The sequence below is a fragment of the Mus pahari genome, chromosome 11 (genome assembly GCF_900095145.1).
Source record: "Mus pahari chromosome 11, PAHARI_EIJ_v1.1, whole genome shotgun sequence".
NCBI lineage: Eukaryota > Metazoa > Chordata > Mammalia > Rodentia > Muridae > Mus > Mus pahari.
The window spans coordinates 29877511-29888885 of NC_034600.1; the positions used below are offsets into that span (position 1 = coordinate 29877511).

At 37.7% G+C, this 11375-nt stretch overlaps 1 protein-coding gene across 1 annotated transcript in view; it reads right to left on the bottom strand.

Moving 5' to 3' along the window:
- The window catches only part of Fcho2 (FCH domain only 2), a 97645-nt gene that overhangs the window by 53147 nt on the left and 33123 nt on the right, over positions 1-11375 (bottom strand). The window contains exons 7-8 of the mRNA XM_021208205.2: positions 4691-4789; positions 2989-3085 (exon numbers count right to left, since the gene is read on the bottom strand). Of these exons, the coding sequence (XP_021063864.1) occupies positions 2989-3085; positions 4691-4789 (196 nt within the window). The remainder of the gene's footprint in view (positions 1-2988; positions 3086-4690; positions 4790-11375) is intronic.

Consider the following 11375-nt stretch of genomic DNA (forward strand, 5'->3'; position numbering starts at 1 on the left):
AAAAAAAAAAAAAAAGCTGAGAATGGTAAAGGTAATATTCCTAGAGGCTGCTGGCACAGCTTTCTAATATTCCAACTATTCTCTGATTTAATGTCTGAAGATAAGCCACTTTAAGCTGATTTTTTTTTTTAAACATAGTATTCTGGATTATCTGTGACTTAAGGAATAAAATACTGCTTGTAAGTTTAGGTTCAGGTTTTAATTCAAGTACCCTGACTTCAACTAAATTTTCAGAAAATTTTTATATAACTGTACATATAGAATATAATTATAAATTATATTTACAAATATGTTGTATATACTATGTATATATGTTTGTTATATATATTATACATGTATTATATATAAAATATAAATACATATTATATTTTATATAGTTCTAAAAAACAATATAGGAAGATCTCTGGAACACCGTGCCCAACTTCCCAACAATGGTAACACTTGGGAAAACGACAGTCTGACATCACAGCAAGAATACAAAGATAAAACCTCTACCTGGATATCTCTCCATCTTCACTCTATCTATAACTAGGTCTGCTCCAAATTTTTCCTAACTGGCCTTGAGATCAAGAATCCTGGCACTGAAACCCAGTTCTGTCATATATTCACACAGGCATACCTTTAGCTTCTCAGCCCAACTGTAAAACTAAAATGCCAGTCCACACTTCAGAGAGTCACACTGAATACTGAGTGCATACCTGCTTCTGCATCTTGTGTACTACAGTCACTTCGCAGATGCACATTGGTCTTTAGCAACTTACTTAAGACTATGAACACATAATGAAGATTTTTCTGCAAATAAATTCATCCACTTCAATCTAATCTTACCATTTAAAGATTTATGTGTAGCACAACTCTAAGGGTTGTTTTGTTTTATTGGGACAAGGTTTCACTGTGTAGCCTTTGCTATCCTGAAACTTGCTCTGTAAACCAGACTGGCTTACCTAATTCTGCCTCCCGGAGTGCTGGGATTAAAGGCATGCACCACCACTGCCCAATTAACTGTTAACTGCATAGTCAAACATTCATGGTATAAAGTTCTAAAGGGGCCTGGTAAGAAGTATCTCCTTAGCCAGTATAAGGAAACTACAAATTAATCAGGTAGGTTGAAAAAGCCAGAAAGGTCTGAGAAAGAAATACCATATAATTCAATTAGTAACATTTAAAAATTAATGAGATTTGGGGAAAAAGAAATTTTAAATGACTTGGGCTTCAAGTCTTACTTCTGTAATATAATGAAGAAAACCGATTCCCAAACTTTTCTTCTATCATTTACCTACGTTTCTGAGTTCTATACTATAGTTTCATTTGGCTGAATTATTTTTACCTGTGAAATATATTTCTTACATACTATATACATAATAAACAAAGTAAGGAAGTATGGAAGACTATAAATATATTAACTAATAAGAGAGATAATGGCTACTTACTACTTCCAATTTTATAATAAGCTCAATAAAAGTTAAGATATGGGTCCAGGTATAGAGGTCCATACCTTTAATCCCAGCACTTGAGAAGCAGGGACAGAGTTCAAGAACAGCTAGAGCTACATAAGAGACAGCCCCTGTCTCAAAAAGTTGAAACATACAATATACCTTTTTTAAAAAGTAGAATGTAGAAGTCATGCATGGTAGCACATGACTTTTATCATAGTACTCAGGAGGCAGAAGCAAAAACACTGTGAGCACGGTCTACATACTGAGTACCAGGCAACCAGGGCCACATAACAAGACCCTGGTTGGGGGGGGGGGGGGTGTATGTGGGGAGAAAGGCAGGGAAAAGGAAAAGAAAAAAAGAGAAAGAATAGAAAAAATAGAGAGCAAACGAGGTAGAATGTAGAATCTGGGATCATTTAGTCACAAAAGCGGAAAGCAGGACTCCTACACTCACTCAATCATTGGTGCATTCCTAATGCTTAGCAGTTATCACTCAATAAAAACATTCCCTAGAAATGTATGAGAATGAGAAGAGAAAAGGCATTACACTTTAAGGAAGGTTCTATATTGGTCTTAGTGCTAAAGGATCAATATTTTATCCCAGTCTTTCTTTATTAAACAGGCCTTCTGTATCTGTAGTTAACTTTCCTTTCAGAAATCTAGACAAACTGAAGATAGATTCACTTAGTAAAGGTTATGTAACCATTTTAAGGAACTAAATGATTAACTAAAAGACTATGACAAATGCCTTAACTTAGAGGCTGGAGAGAGGGCTCAGTGGTTTAGAAGACCTAACTCATCTTGAATTCCCAGCACCCATATGGAGGCTCACAACCATGCATAACTCCAATTTCAGGGGATTTGATATCCTCTTTGGTCCCTTCAGGTACCAGGCATGCACATGAGATACATATAGACACGTATGCAAAACACTCATAAATACAAAATAAATCTCAAACAAACAAACAAACCAAACTAGCATGACTCATTTTTAAGTTTGACTCCATTTTACAGTTTAAAAATGTTATTCAGGGCAAATATGTGGCATAAAGTATTACCCATCATATGCATACATTCAAATACAAATCTTTATAAAGAATGCAGGACACTAAGGCCAGGAGATCAGGAGCCAGTCTATGCGACATAGTAAGACTCTGTCTTAAAAAATAAGGGTTGCCTTATCCAGCATCAATGGGAGAGGAGGTGCTTGGTCCTGTGGAGGCTTGTTGCCCTAGCGAAGGGGGATGCTAGAGGGGTAAGGCGGGAGTGGCTGGGGTGAGGCAAAGGGGAGGGGAGACCGGGAAGGGGGACAACATGGCGCACGCCTTTAATCCCAGCACTTGGGAGGCAGAGGCAGGCGGATTTCTGAGTTCGAGGCCAGCCTGGTCTACAGAGTGAGTTCCAGGACAGTCAGGGCTATACAGAGAAACCCTGTCTCAAAAAAAAATAAATAAATAAATAAAAAATAAAAAATAAATTTGAAATTGAAATAAATAAAACAGTAAAAAAATAAAAACAAGGTCACTATCTGTTCCCTTGTAGTTTATCTTACCAGGTCTTTCCTTCCCTGTGCCTTTTGACTCAGCAAATTTCTGAATCAAACTTTCAATTGTAGTATTAGTCATATTATTTATAAATTCTTCATGAACCTATTAAAAAATAAAGAGAATTTTCTTTTGTTAATAACATTCTTACCTTAATTCAGAAACCTACTACAAAGCAATTTAAAGAGTTACAGATTTCTGTTTAACCGTCCATGCTGTTTCCTAACTCTGTGACAGATTTCTGGGGACCAGCTTCTGATTACCTTCTTCACCCCGTAGCCTTAGAGGCAACTGATTACTGCCACTTTCGATTTTTCTAGAGACAAAATTATTATGATAAATAGAACTTATAAAGACAATATTTACATTTTAATAACAAACAAAAAGGCATTTTGTATTTCTCCTTACTGCAATACACCCTGAATTATCATTAAACACACTCTGAACACTTCCACATTTAAATTGTCTAGTTACTAAAGTTTCTGCTCTAACCTTTTCAAGTATTAAAACTTGAAAAGAGAAGTGTTTAGAAGTTGGTAATGTTCAATTAATGAAGACTATACAGTTAATATTTAGATGTATACAACTATTTAAGAAACAGATATTTAATATATACTATATAGTTAGCTATGTAGTAATATTGATAAGTATAGTTATATAGTAACTGCATAATTATACAGTACTTGGTTACTTTAAAACAATTGAAATTGAGGCTGGAGAGATGGCTTAATGATTGTTCTTCCAGAGGACCCAAGTTCAGTCCCCATCATCCACTCAAGTCACTCAGAGAAGCCAGGAGCTCCACTCCAGAAGAATCTGATACCTCTCACCTCTGAGCACCTTCAGTCATGTGTATATATCCACATGCAATTTTTTAAAAAATTCAATAAAAATATATCTTAAAAATAATAAATGGTCATCATACACCTTTAAACACTTTTTTTTTAAAGATTTATTTATTTATTATATGTAAGTACACTGTAGCTGTCTTCAGACACTCCAGAAGAGGGAGTCAGATCTTGTTACAGATGGTTATGAGCCACCATGTAGTTGCTGGGATTTGAACTCCAGACCTTCGGAAGAGCAGTCGGGTGCTCTTACTCACTGAGCCATCTCACCAGCCCATCATTGCACACCTTTAATCCCAGCACTTGGAAGGCAGAGGCCAGAGGATTTCTGAGTTTGAGGCTGCTCTGGTCTACAGAATGAGTTCCAGGACAGCCAGAGCTACATAGAGAAACCCTGTCTCAAAGAAACAGCTAATAGGATGGGCTGGTGAGTTGACTCAGCGGTTAAGAAGAGCACTGACTGCTCTACCAGAGATCCTGAGTTCAAGTCCCAACAACCACATGGTGGCTCACTATCATCTATAAAGGGATTTGATGACCTCTTCTGGCCTGAGGATCAGAGTACTCATACATTAAATAAATAAAATTAAAAACAAAATCAAATAATGGAGACAGGTAAGATGGTTCAGAGGCTGCTCTTCCAGAAGTTCGAAGTTCAATTCCCAGCAACCACTTGGTGGTTTATAACCACCTATGAAAAAATATCATGTTTGGCAATCAATAAAAAATGTAAATACTTATTTTTCATCTGAAACAATTATTATATGTATGATTTCCAAACGAAGCGATAAAAAGACAATAAAAAGCTATAAGTGAACATAAAAATTTCATAAACCACTTCAACATAAAGCAAAAAATTTACCTGGCCTATCTGTAAATGAATTTCCTTTATAGCTTTTGACAAGGATTCTATAATTTCCTTTATATGAATGAGATGAGTTTCTTCAATGTCTTGAAATTTCTGGGTTTGAAATATAAAAGTTTTGATTATAAAATATATATAAACACATACAAACATAAATTCTGGAATCAAGAGTTTTAGAAACCATTTTAATATAGGTAACTAAATTAAACTAATGAACACCATGTTTGAAACACTTCTAGACAAATGAATCTAATAACTTTTTGCTATTCCATTTCCTTAGGCAAATATAAACTTTTCCAGAGTCTAAAGATAGTACAAGTTAAACTCTACAATCAGGGTTTTAAAAAATTGAGGAGACCCATAAGATAACAGTGTTTCAAAAAGCAGAGAAAAGTTTCCAAAGCTTAAGACTGATGCTAGCAAAACCTAACCATTTAATTCTCAAGTCTACAACCTGGCCAGAGTCTCAACATGCCTGTCCAACTTCTGAAAAGTTCTGTACCTCAACAGTTCTCCATGGAAAGTGGGAATGCACTGGGCTGGGGAGGACAACGCACACCAGACATGGGTCTCCAGGATGCCTGGGGAGCATGACAGGCTGGGACACCATTGGGAAGGAAACTTTCCCAGTTATACTACTGCTAGCTCTTGCTTTGTAAAACTCATGGTCAAAACTCAAGCAATACTGAAATACTGCAGTCTGTTTGACTTTGTTTATCCCAGCATTTTCTAAACTTCAACCTCACAACCTTTGAGTGTTTTCTCCTTCCCTAAAATACAACTGTTAGTTCTACTGCAGAGATCTTTTTTTGTTGTTGTTGTTACCAAACTAAATTAAATTATCTCTCCTCATATTAATGTCCAATTTATTAGCACTGAGTTACCTAATAAAAAATCATTAATAAGATTATCTAGTTTGTGTGAATCAGTTAAAAATATATCAATAAAGGGGAAACTATGTTAGAAGAACTGTACTAACAATTCCCAAACTTCAACCTTATTGATGAGAATGACAAATAAAGTGATTCATCCTGACTAAGCTAATAACATATCTATTTCAAGGTCCTGAACTATCTTTAAGAATTGAAGAACATCCAAGCTATAGATGATTCAGTGCTGAAGAGCACATCTAACTTTTGCAGAGGGCCCAAGTTCAGTTTCCCGCATCCAAGTCAGATGACTTATCAGTCTGTAACTCTAGTTCCAGAGGATATGAGACTCGTATTTCAGCAAACACCAATGTACACACAGAACACACATAAATAAAACCAAACCTTTACTCTTGCTCACTTGCTCTTCCTTCTTGCTCCTGCTCTGTCCCCTCGCCCTACCCCATTCCCTTCCCCCTCTCTTCATGTGCTCATGGCCAGCTTCTCCCCTACTCTCTCTCTGCCTCCATTACCCTCTTAACTCCCCTCCCTACCCCCTGAATAAACTCTATTCTATACTAAAGCCTTTAAAGGAGGAGGAGAGCCTTGAGGAACAGCCCATAGGCTGACTGGGAGGGTGCTCTACAAGAGCACTGGATCACCTTGCAGTAGACTAGGGTTCAGTTCCCAGCACACACATGATGGTTCACAATCATCCCTAACTCCAGGAGATCTGTTCCTCCTTTTCACCTCTGCAGGCACCATGTACATGGTACACATACATACATGCAGGCAAAATACTTCATAAAATAAATACATCTAATAAAAAATACTTTTAAAAAATGGGCCTTAGCTTAAATGTCAGAAATTAACAAAATATTTTATCATAAACAAATACAACCAAATATAGTAAAGCTGGCCCATATAGTTAATTTCAAATGGATGACTCCCTTCTTCCAAAGAAAGTGTGTTTTCATTCCTTTTTAAAACAGTTTTACCAAATAAGGTATGTTTTGAACTACTCAGAAGTATCATTTTTATTTTTTGTGTATGAGTGTTTTGCCTGCTTATATATCTGTGCACCATGTGCCTGCTGTGCCTTAAAAGGCCAAAAGAGGTGTCGGATCCCCTGGAACAGGAGTTATAGATAGGGCTGGAGAGATGGCTCAGTGACTGCTCTTCCAAAGGTCCTGAGTTCAAATCCCAGCAACCACATGGTGGCTCAAAACCACCCGTAATGGAATCTGACGCCCTCTTCTGGTGTGTCTGAAGACAGCTACAATGAACTTACATATAATAATAAATAAATGTTTAAAATAAAAAAAAGAAAGAGTTATAGATAGTTGTGAGCTGACATGTTGGTGGGTGCTGAGACTTGAACCCAGGTCCTCTGAAAAGCAGCCAGTGCTCTTAACCACTGAGCCATCTCTCCTGGACCCCAATCAGAAGTATCTTGAATCATGAATCCACATTTAACTCAATGTGTAGTTCAGATACAATTCCTTTTTTTTTTCTTTTTTTTTTTTTTAAAGATTTATTTATTTATTATATTTAAGTACACTGTAGCTGTCTTCAGACACTCCAGAAGAGGGCGTCAGATCTTGTTACGGATGGTTGTGAGCCACCATGTGGTTGCTGGGATTTGAACTCTGGACCTTCTGAAGAGCAGTCGGGTGCTATTACCTACTGAGCCATCTCACCAGCCCTTTTTTTTTCCTTTAACCTTTTAACCATAAGCTTATTTATTCACTTTACATCCCAATCATAGTCCCTCCTCTCTTCCCAGTCCTCCCTCACACGACCCTTCACCTTCACCTCTTAGAAGGGGGAGGGGTTCGCGCCTTGGTATCAACCCACTCTGGCACCTCAAGTCACTATAGGACTAGGTCCATCCTCTCCCACTGAGGCCAGACAGGGCAGTCCAATTAGGGAACGGGACCCACAGGCAGGCAACAATGTCCAGGTAAGCCTCCCCCCTCCGCTCCAGTTGTGCGGAAACAGGCATGAAGATCAAGCTGCACATCAAACACAATCCTGAGATTCCGGGGTTTTCTTTTAGAATAGAAAAGGCACATTGCTAACTAATGTTAGTACTCAAAATTATTGACTATTACTTCAGAAGACCTAAAACCCTCTTCTGGCTTAAGACATACCCACACACATGACACACACTCACCAAACATACATTCATACACACATAGAGGTTTCTTCAAAAATGAAAAAAAGGAAAGAAGTAATGGGAACCCATTTTAGTGGCATGTAGCAGCTTACAGCTGAGAGGCTAAAGAAGAAAGCCAGGCATTTGAGGCCAGCCTGTGATACACAGGGATTCAATAAGTGGTTCAGCAGTTAAAACTGCCTGTAACTCTGGCTCCAGGGGATCCAATACCCTCTTCTGGTCTCTATTGGCAAATATTACATAATTAAAAACAATAAATCTTGAGAAAAAATAAAAACAATACTAGGTAGTGTGTTTCCATGTATATAAGTAGGAACCACATGAGCATCATCAAAAAGAGAAAAGACACAGAAAAATGTAAGAGGGAATATACACGCTAGCAAGAATTATTAAACATATCTCTCTCTTCACAAGTAGTGTGGCTCACATCTGTTCAAGCAAATTAATGTCCATTTGCAAATGGCAGAGTAAATAATTAAAATGCTTTTTGAAAAAATTCAATGAGAAAACAGAAAAAGGTAAGGAATGCTTTTAAAATATTAACATTTTAAAAATGTCATATGGTATCCCACAAATGGTACATGATGTGTTGGCATATACCATTAATCCAAGCACTAGGGTGGCAAAGACAGATGAATCTCTTGTCAGTTCAATGTCAGCCTGGTCTATATAGTGAGTTCCTAGTGACCTAGGGCTACATAGTGAAACCTAGATTTTCGGGGGGGGGGGGGTGAATAACATCAAAATGAGGCATGATCATACCAGCCTATATAATTCCAGCACTCAAGAGACTGAGGCAAGATCACAAGTTGGAGGTCAGTTTGACCTAACAGAATCTAAAAAACAAGCACAAACAAAACAGTGTGTGTGTGTGTGTGTGTGTGTGTGTGTGTGTGTGTGTGTGTGTGTGTGTTCATAAAATTGCAGGTCTTAGTTAGATCCTGAATCCCACAAAGTGGCAGGAGACATTCCATTCCATCGAGCTGTTCAGTGCCCTACACACAAACTTAAATTTTAAAAAATTTAGTGGGTAGAGAGATGGCTCAGTGAGTAAGAGCACTGGCTGCTACTCCAGAAGACCCATATTCAATTCTCAGCACCTACAGGCCAGCTCACAACTGCCTGTAACTTCAGCTCCAGGGGGTCTTGATACCTTCTTCTGGCCTATGCAGGTGAAACTCTCATAAAATATTTATTTGATTTAAAAAATATTAAGTAACACCAATACAATAAAAAATACTGAACAGCTTTTAATTCCTATGCTAATTTAAATAATTAACGGAAAGCATTTTAATTAGAAGTAAAAAATTAACCATTCAATAATAACTACCTTATAATAAATACATGTTCTTAATAATTTAAAAGACAAAACAGTATCTGCTCTAGTCTGTAACAGTCTTCTTCACAACAGAAATTTCACTATTTTAGAAATCTCATTTAATACAAGTAAAGCCTTCTTGTGGAAGCATCATTTTTTTCCATGTAACCCAACTGATGGAACCCCTCTGCACTCATGATCAGTGGCTTTGCTGACATAACACATCCGACTTTTCTTTTTCTCGGGCTTTTACTTGGGTTTCAGCTTCTCTTCCTCCATCAAGTTCTCAAGGACCCCGTGCAAACCAAGCATGATGTCATCATGGTTTTGTGAACTCACACTATTGTATAAAGGCTCAAATTATAATCTCTTACTCAAAATCTTTGGAGCCAGGTATATTTTAGAATTTTTTTCTTTTTAAAATAAATACACAAGGTACTATAAAAATATACCATATTTTATACTTTTACCAGTATAATCTTGTGCAGGATAATATTTGCAGCAAAAGCATGTACATTCAGTTTAAGCTGAAATTATAAACAGCTCCATACAGATTCAGATCAAGTTTTGCTGTTGAAAGACGATAAAAACAAATTTGGACTTTGAGGATCCAGAAACCTGTGAGGATCCAAAACTATGACTATTAGACTAGAACACTACATCCAGTGCTACGACTGCACCTGCTACCTCAGAGTCAACATGTTGTCTACCTCAGCATAACCTGCTTGCCGCACGCCAACTAAGTGCTTCATGAAGCCTGTCCCATTTCTCTTTACCCACAAACTTGACAAATGACCTCAGCTCCCTAAGAATCACTCCCTCCCTAATCCCTTAGGCGCCCACAGCATTTGCAGCTCTCCTCCAAAATGGACCACAAGACCCTCCTCACTCTTATCACCTGATTATTCTGCTGACTTCCAAACTGGACTACTCATCTCCTCTGGGGCTAAAATAATACAGTCTTCACATAACTGCCAGAGTTAACTTTTAAAATACAGATCTAATCATGTTACAGCAAAATTTAGGTGGCTACCAAGCTGCCAGCTGCTCTTAAGAGAACAACTAATCCTTTGTATATCCTAGTCTTCAGCCAATTTCTTAAGCTCGTTTCTTTTTAACTATTTCCTTTTTATTCCTCTCAGTTTTACATTTTTCTTTATAGAATATAGCATCCATTTATTTTATATTTTATACTTCTGGACTTCATGTTCATGGCCTCAAAATCTAGGCTTCTTCTACCCTATATTCTACTCATGTTTCAAATCTCCATTTTATCTCTTGATTTATATGTTTTACATTTATTTGTTTTATTGGGGAGAGTGGAGTGCCATGGCTCATGTAGAGGTGAGATGATAACTTGTTGAGTTCTGGATGTTAGGTAGCAAGTGCCTTTACCTGCCTGCACCAAGTCTTAGTTCTAAATATCATGTCTCCAAAACAGGTATCCCAAACTCCTGGTTTAAATTATAGGTTACTCTTATTATTCTCTCTCCTAGGAGCTTAGTCCTCCCTTTTGTAACACTTACCAAAAACTTATTATTATAAGCATGCACTTCATGCCTGCCCCCATCCTCTGTACTGTCAATTGAATATGCCTGCATCTAGCACTGTGCCTTTGGCATAATAGGCAAACACAGATGTGTGTGCCTGCAAGCACGAATACGTACAAACACGCACACCTTTTGGGTCATGAGATGGAAGTCTTTCATTTCCTCAAGTGAGGAGAAAGAAAAAGGAACTAGCAAAGATTCAGAATTATCAAGATTTCTTTCACAGCTAATATATGCCCCCCAAAAATAAAAAACCATTTTAGCTGCAGAGAAAATAAGAATAAACAAAGTATCTGAGATTCATCCTCATAAAATTTACACGTGGAAAAAACACAAAACAGAACAGGAGTGAAGCAGTGTGCTTCACTATGGTGCAGCCCCTCAGAAATGATGACTAAACTGTTCCAAAGTCCCATCATTACCCTCAGGCCCAGAGCTGCACACACCATGAAAACCACGCAGCATGAGAAGGTAAGTCACTGTGATCTGCAGGATCCTCTGCTAGCTACTACATGAAATGAAATTCCTGATGCCTTAAATGGTGCTAGGTGTTAAGAACATAAGAAGACAAGAGTGAGAGTAGCAGTGTTATTAGGTAGAACTCATCAAGTGTACCCACCATAGGCCTTCCACTAGGACTGAAACATCACCAAATTAACTATCATTTAGCCCATTCTGCAGGGCGGTGGTGGCGCACGCCTTTAATCCCAGCACTTGGGAGGCAGAGGCAGGTGGATTTCTGAGTTCGAGGGCAGCCTGGTCTACA